The sequence below is a fragment of the Anas acuta genome, chromosome 3 (assembly GCF_963932015.1).
Source record: "Anas acuta chromosome 3, bAnaAcu1.1, whole genome shotgun sequence".
Lineage (NCBI taxonomy): Eukaryota > Metazoa > Chordata > Aves > Anseriformes > Anatidae > Anas > Anas acuta.
The window spans coordinates 39,994,218-40,017,777 of NC_088981.1; the positions used below are offsets into that span (position 1 = coordinate 39,994,218).

At 38.4% G+C, this 23,560-nt stretch overlaps 1 protein-coding gene across 8 annotated transcripts in view; it reads right to left on the minus strand.

Annotated features, from left to right (window-relative positions):
• Positions 1-23,560, minus strand: part of MTA3 (metastasis associated 1 family member 3) — a 155,736-nt gene that overhangs the window by 108,647 nt on the left and 23,529 nt on the right. For 7 of the 8 annotated variants that reach the window (XM_068676725.1, XM_068676721.1, XM_068676723.1 and 4 more), the window contains one exon: positions 7,234-7,360. In XM_068676725.1, coding sequence (XP_068532826.1) covers positions 7,234-7,360 — 127 coding nt within the window. Of the gene's footprint in view, positions 1-908; positions 962-7,233; positions 7,361-23,560 lie in introns of those variants that run through there. The other variant, XM_068676727.1, reaches the window with a different exon arrangement.

Sequence of the window (23,560 nt, forward strand, 5' to 3'; positions counted from 1 at the left end):
TGCATTTATTAATGTTTTAGGGACAATTTCAGGTAACTATAATAGGTAGAGCTATAGCAAATAAAGCATCAGTATCACAAGATAAAATCAACTATATTAACCTAGAAAGAGGAAAAAAAGGGGTGGGGGATGGACCTGGCTAACCACAGAGATATATACTGTATTTACCAGATTGTAAGATCAGTTACACACCAAAACAATATTCTATTTCCAAGGACTGTAGGATTTCTGAAGTTTTCAAATACTATTTAGACTAGCAAAAGTATAATATAACAGTTACATTGCTTTATTGGTGGAATCTCCTTCCTGAAGCCTGTCACAGAAATAATTAAGGTCAAAATTACAAAGCATTACCCAGCTTCAGTGAAACAGAATGAAAAATAAATAAAATTGAGTTGTCTAATATTCATTCAGATATAAAACCTGCTTCTCCAACTGTGAGTCTGATTTTAGCTATATTTCCTCTACCAAGCAGAACCCTGATAACAGGGAAAATTACTAGTAAATAGCATCAGAAGAGATCAGTGATGTTGAGATTACATTCCTGATTTTGACCTTTTTCTCTGCTACTCAGAGAAATTATTTTTATTTCCTACAGAATTAGGCAGAGCTGATCTTGTAGGAATAGTGAAGGGAGCTTTCTGATACCTCAGCAATGTACAAATACCTGCAAACAAAAAATAAGTTAGCTTTTATGTCTTCACTTACAATTTAATTCTGACAAGATGAAATTGTCCCTTCAGAATGCTTTCTGCTCTTGGATGTACTTAAACATATTTAAACTGATCACAGATAAAAAGTTCTTCCATTTATCTGGCAATACCAACAAAACTTGTCACAGTATTAAATCAGTCAAAAATAAAAAGTAATTTACAGGTCTTGCAGTAAAAGGAGAGAAGAAAGCTTACCTATGTGTAATGCTCACGGTATTACCAGCCCCTATCATATAAACCACTCAGGATTCAACCACATCCCCTGGTCTAAGAACCACAGATACAACTTTTAACTTTTTTCTTTCTTTTAACCATTAACCACGTGAAAGCTGTTTTCACACGTTAGCCCTTCCTTCATTGCCATGTGTTACAAATTCTTGCCAGGTTGTAAATTTTCTACTGTGTATTTCAGCCAACTCCACCAATATGCTGTGAATTCCTGACCACTTTGGCACATCAGCTGAGGGACGTGTTATGGCCTACTTCTTCATGCTTTCACCCTGCTTCTGTTATTTGAACGAAGCCATCGAAGAACAACGCAAATACTTCCCACAAATAAACTCCAAAACTCAGTTTTAGGAAAAATGCTTTAGTGGTTTATATAAAATGTTTTCAACTGTTCCGGCAGAAAGCCCCATAGTCCCAAAACCAAAATGCTAACCACCTACAGCTGAAACAGCAAATAAACAGAGACACTAATGAGGATTATAAAAACATACATCGTGGTAGGTAGCAGTCCCAGTGGAGTGAACAAAAGATTTTTTCCCCCTGTTTTTAGGAGGTTATTTGGCTGTGGTATTTTGTTTTGTTGGTGGTGGCTTTTGTTTGTTTGTCTTTTAACTGTGGAACAAAGAAGAGAAGAATAAACAGAAAACTGGGAAATAAATGGCAGTTTTGTGAGACACTCAGATACGACTGTCGTGGACACTTCAATAAGGAGCCGATGAAAATGAACAGTCTATGTGAAATGTCAACATCTGAGTCCTGAAGCAGGGATTTCAAAGCAAGTAAGCAGAGAGAGGGTCTAATGGGCCTTGAAAATTAAAGACAAAAACTGTGCCATGTTTGAGTAAGACCCAATGGAGGAATGAAAAGTATTTGGGAACATAATTAAGACAAGATCATGATAACAATCAGCATTTGGAACAGAGAAGTTCCCTTATGAAGCCACAAGATGATGATAACCACTTCAACAATTAAAGTTGTTTGAAACATGTCACACCAAAGCTTTAATGCCAGATGTTATTAGAAGATTTAGATATTGCCTGATTACAGAACCTAGATCAAAACGCCAGATTATTCAACATATACATTTTACATACACATATGGGGAAAAAAAAATAGACATCTTGTTTGCACCGTCTAGGTAATCATCTTTTAAGACTTTTTCTTAAAGTAATCTGTAATTTAGTTATGTTTTAGTCAAATCTTTAACAAATTTCAAAAACCTGATGAAAACACTGATACTTAAAACTACCAAATTAATCAAAATCAACAGCAACTATTTTTATCTATAGACTTTTATTTTTATATAGGCCTTGTTTTGGCACAACCCCTATTTTTAAACCAGTGGAAACCCCTACGGTTCTTGTTCTCTTATTTTTGCCTGCTATTTCTTTATGTTTTCACCAGATGAGTAAGACAGCCTGAGATACAATCTCTTTTTAATAACGAACACCTGGGACAGGAGGTACAACAACAAGAATTACAGAAAGAAATTACAAAAGAAACGAAGAAATTAGTGCCTGATAGCAAGGACAAACCACAGAAGTGGAAAAGGCAACCTGATGGCTACAGTAACATGCCATATACATTTCCTATTGTAATGCAGTTGCATTACGATATGATTAGTATGATTAGTGAAGAGTAAGAACTTTCAGAACATATTGCTGTCAGTTCCCACCAAGTCAATGGAATTTGCTGTGCATTGGTCATTAAAATACAACTTGAAGAAAAAAAAATACATGCAGGGAGGACAGACTTGGAAATTCTGCTATTAATAAATACTCATCACCCTTCTGAATATGACAATGACATTGAGTAATTCCATGCAGAAAAACCAATTGTCTCTCGCTCAACTTCATGAAAAATGTTGGTCTCAGAAATTTGAAACACAGACGTGAGTCACTATCTAAACAAGAACAAGACAACAGGAGAGAATATTAAGAAATGTTAAGTTTATGAGAAAAAAAATGATTTAATTTTAGCATATGTTGTTGCTTCAATGACAGTTTGAGATTAAACTGAAAACAAGGTGAAAAAATGCAGAAAGGCAGTCAATTTTTGAGCGGAACACAATAGCAGCCTTTCTCATGTGCATCATAAAGAGTAAGAAGGAGAAAAAAAAGTGCAGATAGAGCAGTGAATGAGAAAGGTACCCTAAATAAAAAAATGTTTTTCCTGAACTTACTGAAATGGAGAACTGTTTTGAAGATTTCCAATCACACAACTACTTTGAGCCAAGTTTTGATCCCTTACGAGCAGTGTGCAATGATCACCAAACCACAGACTAGGAACTGTGGAGTCTTAAGAGCTTCTGCTACTTTTAAAAAATTGATTCCCCAGTTATGGGAAACCAACACCTATCTCACTTGATAAATGAGTATTACTAGGACCCATGTCTCAAAAAAAATGACACAAATCTCCCAAAAAGTATAAGACTGTGTATGCAATGTACACCTGTGGCCAAAATGTAGATCAATAACTTGGATATTACCTGTTTAGCATACTACTGATAAAATGGGACTCAAAACAGAATGCACAGCAAACTGACATGTGTATCTAAATGAACTAGAGAACAGCTGGCATCTCAACATATGCATAGACATGGACAACTCGGAGCTTTTATGCTGCACGTGACCATCAGTCTGAAAATTCACCATTTTAATCTTGATTGGAACTGAAGTCCTCATTTTGAACACTCCAAATTTATACCATTTAAAGGCTAAGCCTTTCTTGGAATAATCATGCACAATTGACACCAATTTTAAATTAATTTTAGACAGTGTTCAAATTGTTTCTTCATATTCTTAAATTCCAAGTTTTATACAGTTCACACTGTTACCTAGTCACAATCTAATCACAGGAAAAAGCATTTCCAACTTGAAACATCTTATTTTTTAAGAGATAAAAATTAGGAGTTTTCATTCAGCAACAATTTATGCAGCTTATACACACAAATTACTATGTAGTTAGCAGAAGAGCCAAAGCATTCAGCAACTCATAAAAGTCTTACTTTCATAGTCATAGAAGATGTTGAGAGAAAAACATGGATCTACAAATGTATAGATGTTTTGAAACGAGCTTTAGCAAATTATCACTTCGATTGCATCTTGTGTTCTGTTGCTGAGAAGGGTTTTCAAGAAGAGAACACATGGAGTAGAAAGAACAATGCCAAGAATAGAGGGATTCAGATCACAAGAGGTAAAATGTTTTCCTGGCCTAGGCACAGCAAAACGGTATTTTCTTACCTCACTGAGTGTAACAATATATACACATTCTATACACTATTGTAGGAAACTCAAGTCATTGCTATCCCCCCCTCCTTTTTCCGACACAAAAACAAAAAAAACAAAAAAACAAAAACAAAAAAAAAAAAAAACACAACTTTTAGCAGAGAAGCAGCAATACAAATATATCTAAGAAAGCCACAGGGTCACTTAGCCCAGAAGCAATGCACACCACTCCATGCAACTGATCTTAAAGTCTTGCACCACGTGAAACACACCTACTTTGCAATTATGCCACTATGGGGAGATACGTAAGAATTTCAGGTGTTTAACTGAAACGTCCACCAATAAGGACAGGTTTTTTTCTTTTACTCTGTTACTTGTACTGGCTATTGACCACAACTTAGAACAAGATGAAAATCTAAGCCAGAATCTAACTAGTGTAAACATTATCCAAGTTCTACCAGCAAAGAAAAAATAAATAAAAAAAAGAAAAAAAAAAAGAAACCATAGGCAAGCTTCAAAGGTCCCAATACTCTAAATAACCTCAATCCAGAAAGAAATCAATTCTTAATAATCCAAATGAACAGATAACCAAACGCCTATTCAAAGCAGATCCACTCCTTATCTTATCCAGCAGTCTGATTTACACCAGAAAATAAACCAGGCTTCTAAGGCTCAAAATCAGGTTTTAAGAATTAGCTAAAATTTTACAGCTTATATATACACACATAAGGTATATGAATACATAACACACACACACCCTGTATGCTGAAAACAGCTTGTTTGCTGAGAATGCCGAGACTAGAAATCCTGATGTAGTATCACCAATTCCTGGGGTGCCATGCCTTAAAAAGTTACAATACTTAAACAACAAAATGAGCTGTCGTATCCTGTCCTGAGTTTCAGACCATTTGGTGTGTTCTAAATGAAGGAATTGCACATTGGGAAAAAACTATTCCTCTATTTCATACAAAGCATTAAATTGAAAAGCAAGTACGAATGATCTTAGAAATTAACGCAGTCTTTTACAACAACAATACGCTCTACTGGAACATATACATTTTTTGCTGAGTTGCACGGTGAATTTTTACAACATCAAACAATTTCACCATGATGACAACTTTTAACCTTTTTTTTTTTCCCTGTGCCTTATCATTTTTCCAAAATGCTGTATTTGGTAATGCTCAAGTCTCTGAAAATCCAAGGTAAAGCACGCAGCAATTCAACTCAATTCAGTCCCTTGCTGGGAATGGCAATGCTTTGGGAACTATCTGTATCATGAATGCTGCATGCATTCACTGGGTGATGTTTAAATCTACTGAATGAAGATGAGGGCTCAGCGAGTCCACGGCAGCAAAAAACTGTTATAAGAACTGGGAATTACAGTGTCTGGCAAAACTGAATTTGTAATATGCAGGGATCAGGAAGAAAGGAGGCAATTCACTGGAGGAGTGTTATTAACCTTATACATTTCAGGAGGGAGGTTTCACTTGTAACTTGACCATGGCAGTAAGGGAATAAGCTCTGTCCTTGAGACCCAAATGAGTATATCATCTTGACACTGCCCTGTGCTGCATACCAGCACTCCAGGTTTCTGTTGCAGTGAGCTATGCAATTACACCTTCTTGAATATGTCCCACTGCAGCACTGTGTCTACCAGGCAGTGTTACAACACGTAACTGGTCCTGTGTGGAGCCAGCAGTTGGTCTCTATGATCCTTGTGGGTCCCTTCCAAGTCAGGATAGTCTACACTTCTACACTAAACTTGTTCCAGAATGCATCTGGGAAAGGTCTTAGCAATTCATGACAGTATAGCAGTACAACATTTTATATGTCCTGAAAAGTAAACGCAAGTCATCACTTTGCATTTGCCTGCTGTGCAGTGCTACATGTACCATGAATTCACGTGTTTTTCTGGATTCTTTGTGTAGCCCTGGAGATAGATACTCTTGTATTTCCTCTCCAAGCTGTGAGAGAAGCTAGGTACAGAATACCTTATTTCAATATTTAAATGTCTAAGTAAAAGAAATTGTTCAGGATTATTATCTCTATGCTATAGTTGGGGAAGCAGAGATTTGATATGTAAATGACCTTCTCAAAGTCAGAGAAGTGGCTGAATCAAGTACAGGAAATTAATAAAAATTCCCAATTTCCAGTTTCTGTTTTGGTAATAAGAACGGTAAGCCACATTTGACAAAGAAAAATACGTATGCACATACAAGGTTTTTATCTACCGGAACATATACATTTTTTGTAGCTTTCAGTAATTTATGGTCTGAAATAGCTGAGGAGAGATAGATGTACTAAGAAAACTAAAATTTCTTCAGAAAGCAAATCTGTTAAGATCCTTTGTTTTATACTTAGTACACTCCCCTTCTGCCACTGCTCTTTCTGATCATCCTCTTCCATTTCCAGGTGTATCTCCCCCCCAAATGAACAAATTGTTCGACCTCTACATAGAAGATGACTTAAGCATCTACTTCATTTACAGAAAGAAGTATAAAAAAAAAAAAAGAGCTTTAGCAAGCCCCTTCTTACATTACCATTAGGGCAATCTAAAACAATATTTGAAACGCTTTTGAAATGTTTAGCCAAACTCAGTCATGACTTCACATTTACTGAAGTTGGAGTAATTTTATTTTTAAATGTGTGCAGCCCTACATTAGAGATCTGACCACTGTGTCTCTGTTTCCTTTCCAAATCAATCTGTGGTCTCCCTGGGCATACAAAGTGGTCACACTTCCTCTGGCCAGCAGAAGAAGAATTAACAAAACAACTCTTCCGAAGTAGGAACAGACTGACTTCATACCACATTATCAACCGATCCTCTAATGGCAACCCAAAGCTCTGTCTGAGACTATTGTCCCTTCCAATGCTCAGACATGAAGTAACAGAAGGCAATACCAAAGGCGGCTCCAAAACAATTCATGGGACTACCTGGCACAGCTCATCTGTGAACAATCACGCCCTTTTGCGAGATAAAGGCTGAAGCGTTCAAACAGTCGGGCTACTGGCAGGCAATCCACCTCAACAGACTACACAGATAAACAGTATTTACTTTTTCTTACCTGATGTGAGTTGCAGGAAGAGACTCATACTGGCGAGAAAGAAAGAGCTCTCTGTGCTTCAACTGATGTTTCTGTTTATCCGTCAAGTCAACCTCAATTGTAGTTTCAGACTCTTCTTCAACTTCTTCTGCAGAGAAGCAGAGCGTAGGTCGAAATTAACTCTGTTACATAACACCCTTGCAGCCATTTCACTTGACATTCCCCCCACCCCTTAGCAACCTCCCTTAGTATTGCAAAGAAAAGATGAGATTAATAGGTCTAGTTTATGTAACTTGACAGAATATTAAGCATTTTGAATTTGATACCTTCTACTTTAAGCCTTTAAAAATTATGCTGCTCTCCTACTGTACTATGCACTCATGTCTTTCACACAGCTGCAAGAACAATCCTGACAAAATTACTCACTCTTTTTTCATCTCTTTTCACTTTTTTTCTCTGGGTTTGCCACTTCTTTGCTGACCAGTTCCATTTTATGTATTCTGTTGCTGATGTCAGCATTGCTAGAAGTTTTACAAGCATCCTGGTGAAAAGCACTTTCTATGAAACTGAAAGTTACTGAATTAGCTGTATTGCCAAATCACACGCTAAGAAAACTGAACAACCTCACTGCCTTCCAAGATGTTAACCTAATAGAATCTGACAGGAAATATTCAAAATTATTTCTATTTTAAGCAATACAGCACTATAATAGGATGTTATTATTGGATATTATCATAAGATAACAGCAACTAAAACAGCAAGTATTAAACTCTACTTTAAAGTATGTTCGCAGTTGAAAACTTTTATAGTCAGTCTAATCTGAAATTGTCTAGTACTACCTTGAACATGATATAACTAAAGAAAAAGATTCCTTCTAAGGACTTAAACCATCTGTAAACTGGGAACATAGATGGAAAAAATAAAAGCAGATACTAAAAAGCGTCCCTTATAGATTTTAAAAGCAATGTTCACAGTGGTTGTTAGCATATCATATGGACAAACACACTGTCCAAAATAGTTATCATGGGATCTTCATGGTTGAGATCTGCCTTTGTAGTAGATTCCTGGGACATGCAGACCTCCAGTCTACACTCCCTAACTTCCCAGAAAGGACAAAGTCCCATTGAACTTTATATGCAAAAAACAGGCTCTTTAAATTTTCTAAGATTTGGCAATTTTCTACCTGCTCTATTATCTACAAGCTACTAAACCAAATATACTTTACAAAATATGCCTTAGGAATTAGAATTAAACAACGAAACCTCAGCATTAGCTAGTATTTCATGTAGCTACCTTAGAACAAATCACCTCATCTGCTCTTGCAAAGTAACACTTTTTACAAACAACCTACAGACTTCTCAAAATGAAGCCTGCCTGTATCTTCATGGCAACCACAATTCTCTCCAAATGCAACTTTATTAATTTTTTTTAATCATGCCTGCCTGTAGCTTATTCCACTTCTTTCTATAGAAGTGATAAAACACGGTCATCTCATATAACCAACTCCTCAAATCCAGTTCCATCGGCCACCGTAAGCCTACTTGGCTCTACACACAGTCACCACCCGTTTTGTAATGTATCGTGGGGATGTAGATTAACAAAAACAAAGCCCCACAGTCTCACCTGACACACACAGAGGTTCAAGTCAGATCACAACTGAGTTTAGAATTATTCTGGCACCTATAATGCTAACAATAAATAAAGTGTAAAAAAAAAAATCCTGTGCAAAGACAAAGCATTTTTAAATTAAACTAATAAAGAAAAAAGGAATGAGTATTAAAATGTTTACGTTTCAAACAAACATTAGGTATGACCATTTATTACAATAAATGACTGTTACTAGCTACATTTGTATTTCAAAGTTAAAGCCTTAATATTTATTAACATATCCAGATGTGTCAGCAGTTTTTTTTTTTGTTTCTTTGTTTTAGTAAACATTCTGCTTGTAGCATTCTACAGGTCCAAAGTTCTCATTTGTCTATTTATTTCCTCTCCTTCCTGAATGATATCAAAAGTACAAGCTTATCTTTTGTTACAACCATCTGAAAACATCTGACAAGAAACAGCCCATTAGAAAGCAATTTAGGCATCCAAACACAGGTGTCCAGGGCCACATTAGACAGACCTGTAGAAAGCACCTGACTACCACTATGGCAGAAAACACAGAAGAATGTGTACCATTTTGAAGTGGCAGCAGGGAGCCAGGAATTATATTGCAGAGAGTTTAAAATGACTTTAGATGCCTATGTTCAAGTATCGTAACAGCTCCCTTAGAGCGAGAAATTAGAAAAAATAATTGTATATTTATTGCACTAACCTTCCGTAAGACAAGAAAGTATCGATTCAAGAGCCTGAAGCTGAAATCCTCTCTTACATGCATCACTTCAAAGATAACAAGCCCAAACATGAAAAAAAATATATAATTTACTAAATTTTTCAGAAAAAAAGCACATGTTTTACTCACAAAGATCTGACAAACCAGAAAGCAGGACTAATCATGGCCAGACACTGCACAGTTCCACTATTGATGCATGTAACTTATCACCAGAATAATTTTACAAATTTCCTTTTTCGTAATAAAAACGCAAATAGTAATGCATTTAGCAAAACATGTAATAGTTTGTCCCAGCAATAACAAGCTGCATCTAGAAAGTGCACACTGGATAAAGTGAGAAAATTAAATATTTAAACTAATTTGCTCGATAGAAATGCAACAAATTCTGCATCTGACCAAACCTTTAGATACCTCTTTCAAACAAGGTTTTTGCATAGATCAGGCCTTAATGCCTAGGGGTGAAGAACTTTCAGTCCTTCTAAAGCTCTCTTCACCCCTGTGTCTTGTATTTGCAGTGCATATGCAATTTAATTTACCATCCAAGAAGAGGTTATTCCCGTCAAGAAGAGTGAAATGGAAGGTACCTACAGGAAATTATCATGAAGTGGCACCAAGTTGAGCACATTTTCAGTGCTCAGGAAGAGAAATAAAGCCATGGCTCAAAGGGAACAAATATTTTAATGGAGAAATATGGTAATGACATACACAGCATCATCATTCCCAGAATAAATTGAATTTTGTTTTCTATCTACAGTTGTTCAGCTTAAAAATATCTTGAAAGTCTGAGGTATGACTACAAAGATGAACACAATCAGATTTTCTAAATGACACAATACCCTCTAGGCCCTGGCCAAAGACGAAGATTATGTTTTGTAGCACTTTTCCTGCTCTACAAGAAATATTTCATTTAAAAGAAAAATCCTGAAGAGCAAAAGCAGGGATCTCTGGTGAGCTTTTAAAGCTTTAGGTCTATCTATTATACATGGGCTTTCTAATCAGCAATTGCTAATATTTGCTTTGATCCTGAGAACCAGAGTGGTCCAGTGATACTTTTGCTGGCAGTGGTACAGCCTTGGCCTTTCCCTTTTCCCTTGTAACTAAGGCCTATTTGACTCAAATAAGCAATAGATACTAGGAAAAAGCTGTAATCCTCACTCATTTTACATGTGCACTACCATTAAAAAAAAAAATACTTGTTTTCTATTTACTCTGTGGGATTCACTGTTTAGAAAAGTGTTCTTACTGAACTTAAAAAGAAGAGAGAGTTGTCCATGCCATAAACTTCGTAGGTGTCTTTTTTTTTTTTAAATGGTTAAGTAATGTGGTGACTTAAGCTTGCCACCAGGAAGAAATGCTTATTTTTACACTTAAAATCAAAACAAGCTGAGGACAGACCTCTAGAAATATGACAAAACCATTTTATATTAAATGGTTTAAGAAAGTGACTTTAAAAAAATCCTGAAAGACAACTAAAAAGCTTTAAATGTGACTCAAACCACTCCGTGGTTAAACAGCAGCTAGCAAACGTTGCTTTCCTCTAACCTATTACTTTTCCTTATCTAAGTCAAAATAACCCACCATACAATTCCCTTATCTACTGCAACAGAAAGTAAAAGAGACTGGATTAAACACTGAAGGCTATCGCCAGCACTGAAGGAGTATATATTGAGTTTTAAAAGGAAGAAGTTCTCCCTCTGTTGCCAACAAATTGCTGATCGTGTTAGTTTCAGCTAGAGGTTGGCTGGATCACAGAATCACAGCTACACAAAATAATTCAGACTGTAAAGGGACACAGGAGGTCTCCAGCACAAAGTCCTCCTCCAAGCAGGCTCCACTGTGAAGTCAGCCCAGGTTACTCTACGTTTTATTCAGCTGGGTCTTGAAAACCTCCAAGGACAGAGACCAAAAAGCCTCTCTGGCAGCCAGCTCATGGCAAAAAAAAGCTGTTCCTTGTACCTAACCTGAATCACTCCTGTTTGAACTCAAGTCACTGCAAAGAGCTCAACTCCATCACCCCTAAAATCTCCCCATAGGTATTAGCAGTCCATTTCTCCAGGTAGAAGCAGCTTTGATTCCCTCAGCCTCTCCTCCCCTCATGGAGACCTCTGATGAAACTCCTCCAGTGCATCCATAACTTCCCTGTATCGGGTGCCTAAAATTGGATGCCATACACACAGCACCGAGTTGCTGGAGGGGACAGCCACCTTCCTCCACCCACTGGCTAGGCACCTGGTGATACAGCCCTGGGTGCTGCTGTTTTGCCTCCTCTGTCACCAGGGCCCTGCCGTCTGCCAGCGCCCCAGGGCCTTTCCCACAGAGCTGCTTCCCCCCAGCCTGCTTCCCTGCCAGGGGCTCTTCCTTCCCTCAAACAGGACATGGCATTTTGTTCCTGCAGAGCTGTCTCCACGTTCCCGGTGTCCTGTTCCTCCTGCTTACTAGGTCTGAGTCAGCCCTCCCCTCTAGGGCAGCACCTGGCTCCCCCCAGGCAGTGTCAGCCTGGGCCCCGGGGTCACTGATAAGGGCAGGTCCCAGTATACAAACCCTAAACTGCTACCCTCTGGCTCAGACCATGCAGTTAGTTTTTTGTTCACCTCACTGCACTCCAATCCAGATTAATTCCAAGCTTGTGACCTAGCGTGCCCATCCAAAATGCTGCAGCTGGCATAAAAGGAAAAAGCAGGAATAAAGGCTGCAACTGGGAAGATGTTTTCATTTCTCCCCCCTTACAAGACCACTTGTTTCAACAGCAGCACAGGCTGATGCTGCATTAAACCAGCAGCGTAACCACAATGCATTAACTTCCTACCTCTAAACTTAATTGCTTCCAGTTGTGAAACCGTATCTCAGCTTAGCTATACCCAGTTCACGCAAGATTTGAGAAATTTAACAAACTTACCAAACCTGCTTTAACTCCACAAATTGTGATAGTGGTTTTTTAAATACCTTTAAAATCCTATTTGATCAGCATAAATTTCAGTTCAAAGAACACCACTAAGTCCAACTTTAAGAACAACCTCTTAACTTTTTTCCTTTCCTGTACACCTTTGAGTACAGACTCAGCCCCAAAACTATATAAACGATAGGTATCGCCAACGTATTTTAAAACCTACAGATAAAAGGCCGCGAATGCTGAACAGCAGCCAGTTTACCACGCACATCAGAGGAAAGACGGCGGTGCGTAAATCTTGTAAGCTTAGCTGGCTGCAGCAAAAACATCAAGCGCACATTTGGCAGTTAGACATTACAGCAGAAAGAATTACAAATATAGATTTGGGGGGATAGGGAGCAAATCTATTTGCTGCCAAAATGAGTACAGAAGATAAACATTAAGTCTGACTATACGAACAACTCTATTCAGACTGTGAACGAAGAACTCTCTTAACCAAGCAGTTGGCCAATTTGTTCAGTCTGCATGAAGTTCCTTGCCACATGTGGTGTTGTACCAACTTCACTGTGATATTTAACCCCCCAGTGCTACAGTAAAGCAGTTTAATCAACTTTGTGAGCTAGACTACACATAGTTATACTGTCAGTTTGACTGAGAAAGTGTTTACTAAAGCTGAATTAATTAGCTCTACTTACACCGTGTCTGTTAGTAGAATATCAGATGGCTGGCAGAATACGTGACATCCGCCTGATATCTGCTGTTACTGTCAGGTAGGATCAGAAATCCGAAGTGCAATTTGTATGGGTTCTGAGTCATTTAGCTACCTACTGTGTGAACCTGAACAATTTAGCAGGTAGAAAAAAGATTGGTTGGTTATGCTTACAGGGAACAGGTGTACTTTTAATTCCTCCTGGATAGCACAGATACACACATTTCCTCTAAGGGGTTTTCCATTTTCTTGCACAATTATCCAAGCAATCCTTTCACACTACATCATCATCATTTTTCTAAAGGAGGTCACAAAACAAAGAAATAATTCTTAATGGTTGTGGAGTGTAATTAAGATGCCACACCTACTCTCCATCAATAAAAAATATTTCTAAAATTACGTAGGTTTTTTTGAGTACAAGTTTGACACAGGCTTGTAGCAAAAATATTTAATGAAAGCTATCACATCAGAAAACGCCCCATTCCAAAACCTGATGGACAGATTTTTTCGATAACTGGTTTTAAAGATGGTGCTTGTGGGTAAGAGGCAAGGAAGGACTACCTTCATAAGCAGTACAAATCGTAGTGTGCTACATTAACAAATATATCATAGTAAATTAAATGCTACACAACTAAATGCAGATGTAAGTACATTATAGTTTCACAGTGTTATCCACTGCTGCAAACTAGCTTATGACAACATTGTAAAACAGAAGGGTCTCACAGAAGTGTGAAAACAGTGACGTGCAAGCAATGATGAAACAGCTGGCAATCTCATATCATAAACCTAGATGCAGATTTTTCAGTTTCCCTTCTCTCTCCTCCCTCCCTTAACCTGGTTTCCATCTCACCTATTCAAATGGAAACTCCTTCAAAAGGGAAAATATCCTGTTACAGGTTATTTTGCATTTCATCATGTGAACCTGTTGCATTTCATCATGTGAACACCTTTATAAACTGAAGCAACCTGTTGCGGCATGTGCAGAGCAACAGTCCTCTGCAGTGCTCTTTTACACAGTTCCTTGGTACAGGCAGCAAACAGCATACTCAAAATTGTGCCATGGACAAAGCTATTTGCATCATGATTATCATTTTCAATGTACAATTACTGGATCATGCTCATCAATTGAACAAGAGGCCAACTAGTTATTTTTCAAAGTACAAACATATTTAGGGCTGCAATGGGAAGGCATGTTAAAAGTTTTAGTTCTACCTTCAAATCCAGGCTGGCAAACCACACAAGAGAGCAAGAGTGAACACAAGCAACCTGATACTGCCCAAGAAAAAAAAAATTAGCATCTGGCTCAAAAAATATGAAGGCCATCTACAACAATACCACATAGGTAAGAGAGGATGCTCTTCTCAACATAATCATTCTTTCAGAGCAGCACAAACATGAGGATCACTTGGTACCAAGGTATCAGACAGAATCACACAATCACAAAGGTCAGAAGGGACATTAAAGATGACCTAGTTCAAACTCCCCTGCCACAGGCAGGGACACCATCCACTAAATCAGGTTGCCCAAAGCCCATTCCAACCTGGCCTTGAACACCTCCAGGGATAGGGCATCCACAGCTTCTCTGGGAAGCCTATACCAGTGCCTCACCACCCTCTGAGGGAAGAATTTCCTCCTAACGTTTAATCTAAGCCTCCCCTGTTAGAAGCCATTCCCCTTTGTCCTATCACTACCTGTCTGAGTAAAAAGTTACTCTCCATCTATTTTATAAGCCCCTTTAAGTACTGAAAGGCCCCAATGAGGTCTCCCTGGAGCCTTCTCTTCTCCAGGCTGAATATCCCCAGCTCTCTCAGCCTGTCTTCATAGGAGAGGTGCTTCACACCTCTGATCATCTTTGTGGCCTCCTCTGGACATGATCAAACAGCCCCACATCCCTCTCACACTAGGGACCTCAGGGCTGGACACAGCACTCCAGGTGGGGCCTCACAAGGGCAGAGCAGAGGGGGACAATCACCTTTCTCGCCCTGCTGGCCACCCCTCTGTTGATGCAGCCCAGGACACAGTTGGCCTTCTGGGCTGCAAGCTCACACTGTTGGCTTGTGTCAAGCTTATCCTTTACCAGAACCCCCAAGTCCTTCTCTGGTCTCAATGACTTCTCCCAGACTGTGCTCATGTCTGGGGTTGTCCCAACCCAGGTGCAGCACCATGCACCTGGCCTTGTTGAAGATCAGTTTTCACATGGGCCCAATTCTCAAGCCTGTCCAGGTCCCTTTGGATGCCATCCCTTTCTTCTGTTTTATCAACTGCACCACTCAGTTTGGTTTCATTTGCAAACTTGCTGAGGGTGCACTCAATCCAATCGTCCATGTCACTGATCAAGACATTAAACAGCACCAGACCCAAGATGGAGGGACACCTCAGATGTCCCTGAGGCATGCCACTTATCACTGACCTCCACCTGGACACAGAGCCACTGACCACCACTCTCTGGGTGTGACCTTCAAGACAATTCCTTATCCACTGAATGGTCTACCTTCCAAATCCATCTCTCTTATCTGGAGATCAGGATGTCAAGTGGGACCATGTCAATGGCCTCGCAGAAGTCCTGGTAGATGACATCGGTTGGTCTTTCCTTGTCAACTGATGCAGTCACTCCATCACAAAAGGCCACCAGATTGGTCAGACAGGATTTGCTCTTGATGAAGCCATGCTGGCTATTTCAGATCACTTCCTGGTCTTGCATGTGCCTTAACATTGCTTCCAGGAGGATCTGTCCCATGATCTTGCCAAGCACAGAGGGGAGACTCACCAGCCTACCTCCCTTCCTTTCTACCCTTTTTAAAAATGAAAATGATCCCAACTCTTCACCCTCATGATTAATTATCGGACCTGATTTTGAGCAATGAGAGATGCTTATCTTCCATTTACATAAGACTGATCCTATTAGCAACTTTTCCCATCACTTGGATTTCAACTTTTCTGTACAAACCACCTGCTCGTAAGATCTTGTTTTAAATGGTCTTTCCTTTAAAATAGAAAAGGTATGCCTGAATTAGTTAACAAGTGGTAAAATTGCCTCTCCTTAGTAAAATGCAGTGAAAATATTTAAAAAAAAAAAAAAAAACATGCATCACAGAGAACTAAGAACACCAAAATTCTTTTAAGCTTTCTGTAGGAGTCCGCATTTAAGAACTATACTGTTGTTTTATTTTACGGTAATACAACAATAATCACAGAGTTTCAGAGATCTAAACTGTTTTTTCTAACAAGCAATTCATATCCGCAGTAGCAGGTATAAACAGCTTTTCAAAATGTGTTGGCAAAGAAAAGGCACAGATTGTAGAAGCACTTTCCTACCCCTACTCCGAATGGCATATGATTCTGCTTATAAAACACAGACGATTTATCTTCTACAATATCTCCTTCCAGAAGGGATGCATTTTGTTTGATTTTTACAGGGAGGAAAGAAGGAAAGCAAAAATGCAAAGAAAACAATTTGTGTATCCTGTTCCTGAGTAAAGTTAACTGAGACACATTAAAGTTCTATGTCCAGGATTTTAAAATGAGAAGAATATTATCCATGTCTACTAAATGCCAGCATGGTAAGATTTTTTCTGTTTACAGACCTAATGATATGAGCAGGAAGAAAAGTTCATTCACTCTGATAGTCTAAGACTTGAAAGTTACATTTTTTTCCATCTTTAACTGTATTAATGATAAATCTTCAAGATTGTACATGCATCGAGGAAAGAATTTAGAGTTAAGATTCTAATGAAAGGGAACTATATATTTATGAACTGGGAAAGGTATAAAGAAATCTACATAGACACGTCACTTTAAATCTTTAAACCTTTTAATTATGATGCCAGTTGAGTAGGGAAATAAGTGTAGGAATAAACATCACATTGTGGTAACTAATGAGGTCTTCAATATATGTGCCATTTTTTCTTGTTTAAATAAACTAAAATAAAACTTCAAGGAAACCAATGAAGTGTTTAAATACCACATTTGATACAGTACCAAGTAAAAATATCAAAAAAATCATAATTTATTCATTTCATACGTGTTGAATATGCAGTATTTTGATCCCGGGCTTTTTCCCCCCATTAAAAACAGAAGAGAAGAGCATTTCAGAAGTTTATAAAGGTAGTCATCCTCTGAAAGCAAAAATAAAGCTGTCCAGAGATCATAGCGTTTTTTCTTGTGTGATATTTGACAGCCTAGTTCTTGGTCCCTTGAGGCCCTACTGAGAATAACAACATCAGGATTTCATTCACAACGGCAGCATCAGTCACAGGACCTGACCCAATGAACTGTCACACAGCAAAGGGCCCCACAGCACCCTGCAAGACCAGGTTACAGGCCACTGACCCTGCCAACATTAAGTTTCAGTGCTAGTTTAAGCCAAAACAAGGGTGCACTTTTCATGCAGGAAGCTGCAACAAACCACTGTCTTCAGTGTTGTATATCACTCCCAATCCCTCATGTAAACAAGGACAGACAAGTGAAAATTTAAGTCCATCACTTGCCATAGCAAAATGGGAAGATTAGAAAACTGATTTTTTGTTAGATGCTTAACCTGTTGCGCAAGTAGAAAAAGCACACGTGTTTACGTAACCTCTGATGTATGCACAGCCCATCAACTATGCAATCTGGACAGAGAAGACATCTTATTGCGATAAACCTGGAAACAAGTTCTGGATTCAGACAGTTGATGACAGTCAAAATGAACTGCTTAGCTCTCCACAGTCTTTTAGGAATTTCATAATGTAGAACAGGCTTTTACTGGCAAAATTGCACTTTTTAACCAGTCAAACTTGTTTTGCTCATGGGTGTAATGTATTCTACATTAGAATAAAACATTTCTTTGCCAGGATCCTTGCAGAAGAACTTGTGTAGTACACAAACAGGTTCACACTAAAAAGCTTTCCCTGCACTGACAGAGCTTCACAAACAGTAGATGAAAGGAAAAACAAGGTATTGATCCAAAAGGCAAATCACATCTCTACATTGCCATTCCAAACACCCACTCTGCTACTCCATGTGGCCTACGGCACATCAAACTCAACATGTATGGTAACCTTGAGTCTGTACCCTGTCATTTGTGCAGCCTACATTTAACAAAAATACAAGATTACAGACAAACCACAGAAGTAGTTTCTATATGAATCTTATTTGCTACTTCTACCTTTTCTGTAATACCTCGCACCACACGTACTCAATAGTGCATGAGTCAGCTTGGGTAGGAAGCACTACGTCCATTCTCACACAGTGCCTTGCCCAAGCTAATAAGCTCTGTCTCCATCATCCTATGTGAATTTTCAGGCGTGCACAAGTACTATCAAGGACAACCTTCACAGACTTCATTTCACTGCACAATACAGGCATATGCAAGAATTACTGTTGGTAAGCCTTTAAACCATCAGATCTCATCCATGATTCATACACTTAACTGCCATTGTAAGGTGGGAAAAAAGGCGTTCTGTATTACTAGTGAGTTTGCATCACTCACATTTGTAAGCAACAAACTACTGATTCAAGCAAACTATCAGAGAAGTCTTTGAAGCCATAAAATGCATCTCTAATTGGAGCTTTAAAGATACAAATAACCTAGCAGGTTTTTTTTATGACTAAAATTTATGCCTTGGGAATATTCACTTAAAATTATGAGCCAAGAGAGGAAAAAACACCACGATGTAGAAACACTCAAGATCACGGAAACCTAGGAGTTGCAAAACATCGTATTTATCTTTGTGAGACAAACAATTATGATCAATATCAGTATTTTGCAGGTCTCTAGAAAAAACTGTAGGATCACACATTGGTCTGCACAATTAACAGACGCTAAGGGGCAAGAAAAAGTATCTGAGAAATGACGATTACATGTTTTCCACAAATCAAAGCAAACACAAAACAGTAAGCATGGCAATAACGATGAACATATTTAAGCCTGACCAAATGGGAACAGATCCTTAAGAGCACTGGGAAACAGAGAATGCACAGTGCCTAGACAGTTTCCTATGAATGCTGTCTCCTTCCCAAAACTCAAATGCAAAGAATTTATTTTGTGGGTAGAGCTCAAAAAAGTGACGCCTTCTTTTGTATTCCAGTGAGTCACTCCCTCCTGAGAAAACGCATAGAATAAATGATTTCAATTAATAAGGAATAAAAACAGAAGTTGGATTTCACAGATTCATTAAACTTTTGAAATTAAACAGCTTTCAGCATAAATGTAAATTGGTAATTTGCAGCTTTCCACTCTCCACAGCAAACTCATTAAATGAATCCAGACTTTCTTCTCAGTTTGTTTTTACATTCTGAGAGATTGGTAGCAATGTGTTCAAGCCTTTTAAATTGTGTTTAGAAAATCAGATTTGGATCTATAAAAAAATAATCTAGGTATGGCTGCCCAAAACTATAAATCTATTCTTAAGAGATTAACAGATGAGGCTAGCAGCTTCTAGCTGGTTTGCTAGTAGATGCAAAAAACAAGACGCAGTTACACAAACTGCATACAGTGGACAAGCAACAATATGTGCAAAGCCCTACATACGCAAATGCAGATCCTATATACTCAGGTGAATAAAATGTATGTATGCAAGTCTGCCATCAGAGCTACCATCTCCTGCAACTATGAACTTTGCTGGAAACCCATTCACTCCATTAAGGGAAGATCATTAACATTCACAATCTAGTAAGACATTCTGCACCAAAGAAACTGACTACAGAAGCTAGTAATTCCACAAGATACTTAGAGCTGACAGTAAACTGGTTAATGAGACAATATACACTACAGTTAACTACTAATTGTAAAATGGCATTCACAAAAGGAAGACTGATTGTCAGAAGCAAAAAGCTCCTCATTACTGCTTCCTTATTGCTTTCAACATTGGGGGAGGAAAAAAAAAATCACAAGTATGCAGTTCCTGTACAAAATGCAGTGAACAAAACACATAATTTATGAGACTACCCAAAGCACCCTTGAAAAGGATAATTGGGAGCCTTGGGACACATTTCTCCTTGGCGACAAGCATGTGAATTTGGACAAGGCTTGCTCTATTTCAGCAAGGTCTGATTTCCCCTCCACCCCCAATCCACCAAATAAATTACAACTGAAGTAATTCTCTTGGGTAAATAAAGGAAAAAGTCAGGTTCCCTTGTTTCTGGAGATGAAAAACATCATGTCTTCCCTACAAAAAAAAGAAATCCCCAAGCTCATTTTCAGTGAAAGTGATAGTTACACTAATACAAAAATCCCTTAGCATAAAAGCTACTCTGCCACTGGTTAAAGAACTTGTTGTCGTTATCATTCTTAAATGGCCCTCCTAAGGTGTGTCTTACCACAACACAGAACTGAAGATACCCAGGAGCAACGTAACGCACCTGAATTTGCTAGTGCTTATTTATAGTCAACTAACAGAGACATGTAAACTAAATATAACATGTAAAATTCCAGTCTCAAACAAGAGACCCACCTGAGCTCGTTCTCCTAAGCTTTCCTAGCTTACCATATTTGTTTTGCCTCTGTTCTCCACCCCACCTACAAAGCAAACACAAGTCTTCCGATGGCTTGCTCACAAACAGAGGACAAGTCTTTCAAAAGAAAGAAAAGGGGGCAGAAATTCCAGGTCAAAAATCATTTTCTCTTAATTTTTTGCTATTCAAGGGGGAGGGGAGGGAATAAACAACTAACCTGCAAACAAGCATTTGTTTATATTTACAGAAGCCTTGAAATTAGGCAGGCAGTGTCTCACTGAACCAGTTACACAAGTCTGCACACCCACTCCTCAGGCATATCTAGCAGCCAAGCCTTCTCCTTTATACATGCTCCAAGACTCTCTTATCCCTCATCCCCAGCTTTGCCATCCCAATCCTTAGCTCCTTTCCCTCCTATCTAACTCTCAGGAAAATGGTACGTTTCATCACCAGGACTTGTGTTCCTACCAGCAAGCAAGAGGGAGGCTCCCCACTTACGCTAATTAAAACACAAACTGCAACCCTACCACAAATCCAACTGAATACGAAGCTCCAAAGAACCAGTTACACATTTCGGTAAAAACAACCACCCAACTGAACTCCTGAGTTCTATGGATTTATTTTTGCACCCATGTGACCATAAGACAGAAATGGATTTGTTTGTTTTATTCGTATCAAGACCAATGCAACACTGTCATCTTCTTTCCCTTCAAGCTAAACTGGCAGCTCTTCCAGACTTAATTCCCTTGAAAGAGTAAGCAGCTAAGCACACTCCATCCCTACACACATCCTGCCCTACAGAATGGGTGTCATCCTCCCCTAACATTATCAGTAAAGCAAATAAACTGTTTTAAATTATTCCCTGGAAGTTGTACAGAGGATACAATAACAAGTATTAAAAAGAAAGTATTAATTACTTCAACATTTAAGATAAAGGTGGATAACGCGGATCATTTGCAATGCAATATTTAACATTCATCTCCGGCATTCGTTTGCCAAAATATGCCTCTGACTAAACAGACTGTGGATAAAATAGGTGTTCAAGGGAGCCAACAGGACCAGAAACAGCAGATTTTAAGGTTTCATATAAAACCTCCAGTAAAAAGATGCTTTATATTCTAAGACATTATACAACTTGAATTAAGAGAACAAGAGAAGACTCTCATCATAAAGTGATTTTTCAGAAAAGGGACTTTGAGTAAGTAAATGTTGTATCCTGACTAACAGCTTTTTGGTTTGATGTACAAAAAATACCATATTGAAAAAGGATTAGGATAACAACAGAAAACACCACACAACTTTTTGGCTGATACCACCTGACTGGACAAAAATAATCCAGTAATACTGTATTGTTAGTGTTTTAAATTACAGTCAAACACATGACTTAGAAAAGAGAACAACACTGAAGAGAACAACAAAGCACCTTATGCATTTTACTTAGAAGTCCTTTACAGACCCTCCAGGGTGCTCAGACATACTTTTTCACATGTAGACTGAGTATACAGATTGCCTTATTCCTGTTTCAGTTTTATTTACTCTTGAGAAACATACTGGAAGATGAATCTAAGCTAAATTTCTTGAATTGTTGAAGAGGACTGAAAATGTTTTATAGCAATGAGACATGAAACACGGTTGTCTAAGAGCTGATTGCTAGAACTCCTACAATACAGTGCAACTTTGATATGTAAAAACAGCAAGCAGTCTCAACAAAGAGCACATGATGCCATAAAATGGGAAAAAAGGAGATTTGGACTATTTAGCAACCCAACATTAGTGCTAGTATGCAGCTAGCACAGTTCACTCTACAGCTATCAAAACCTTGCTCTAAAATGTTTGTAACAACACTCCTTTACTTGAAGAATCAACTAAATCTTACAGATCACGCTACATTTGGAAATTTGAAACAAATTGCCACTCTTTCCTAAGAGAACATCTCTATGCCACCCATTTAGGTTTGTTTCTCCCGTTTTAATGAGCTGTATGTTTTTGTTCCATCTCTCAAAGTTCATTTGCTTACGTACTTTGGTCATCTGTTGCAATAGCACTTGCGTGCTCTCTTCTATTCATCCCTTCTCCCCATAAAGCAAGCCTTACTCTGCTGCACAAAGACACAAACAACCCCCTGACAGTGACCCTATGGCAGCAGTTATGACCACAAAGCTGCTGGGCGTTACGCTTCAAGAGAGCTCAGCTACTCTGCCTAGGAGGATCAAGAAGCTCACCTTGGACAGTATTCTGCCTATGCATTCAAGTTGGCCCTACCATACGCTGTTTTATAGTAACAGAAATCAAAGGTGGAAAACGTAATGTCTTCAAGGGCTCATAAAACAATCAACTCCCCTCTGGATTTCAGTGATTAAAGTTGGCTAATAAAACTCTTCACAGATCTAGACTGACATCATGCACGATGCTGGCAGACAAATAAAAATGCTACCTTAATTAAGTTCCACCAGAAACACCAGGTTAAAAAAAAATATATAAGAAATGCAATTTCCTCATATATTAGTGTCAGATGATTTGGAATTCCTCTGAACCCAAGTGTCAGGTAAACTTGATTTTTCCCCATTTTTCCTTGTATATGTACATATACACGTCCTGAACTTTTTTCAAAGGTATCTGAAAAAAAAAAAAGTAAAACAACTCCCTGTGATAGCGTCATAGACCTTCTTCACTCCATTTTTCCCAAACATTCTTTAAAATCATTTTGAAACTCGAGTTACTGAAAAAATCTGAAGTTCCTAAGTATTTTCTTATGCAGCTATTTTTTTTCCTCATTAAATGGGACCCGTATCTGCATCACACAACAAAACCTTCACAAACTGTGGGATCATCCATAACAGCCAATCCCCACCTGCCAAAAATCTTGGAAAGTGCATTAGTCAGGATTGTTTCCTTACTCAGAAAGAAGTAATAATCTCTAGTAATAGGAAGTGTCATTAGAAAAGTTCAAGCAGTCATTATTCTTCAGACTCCACGCACGCTG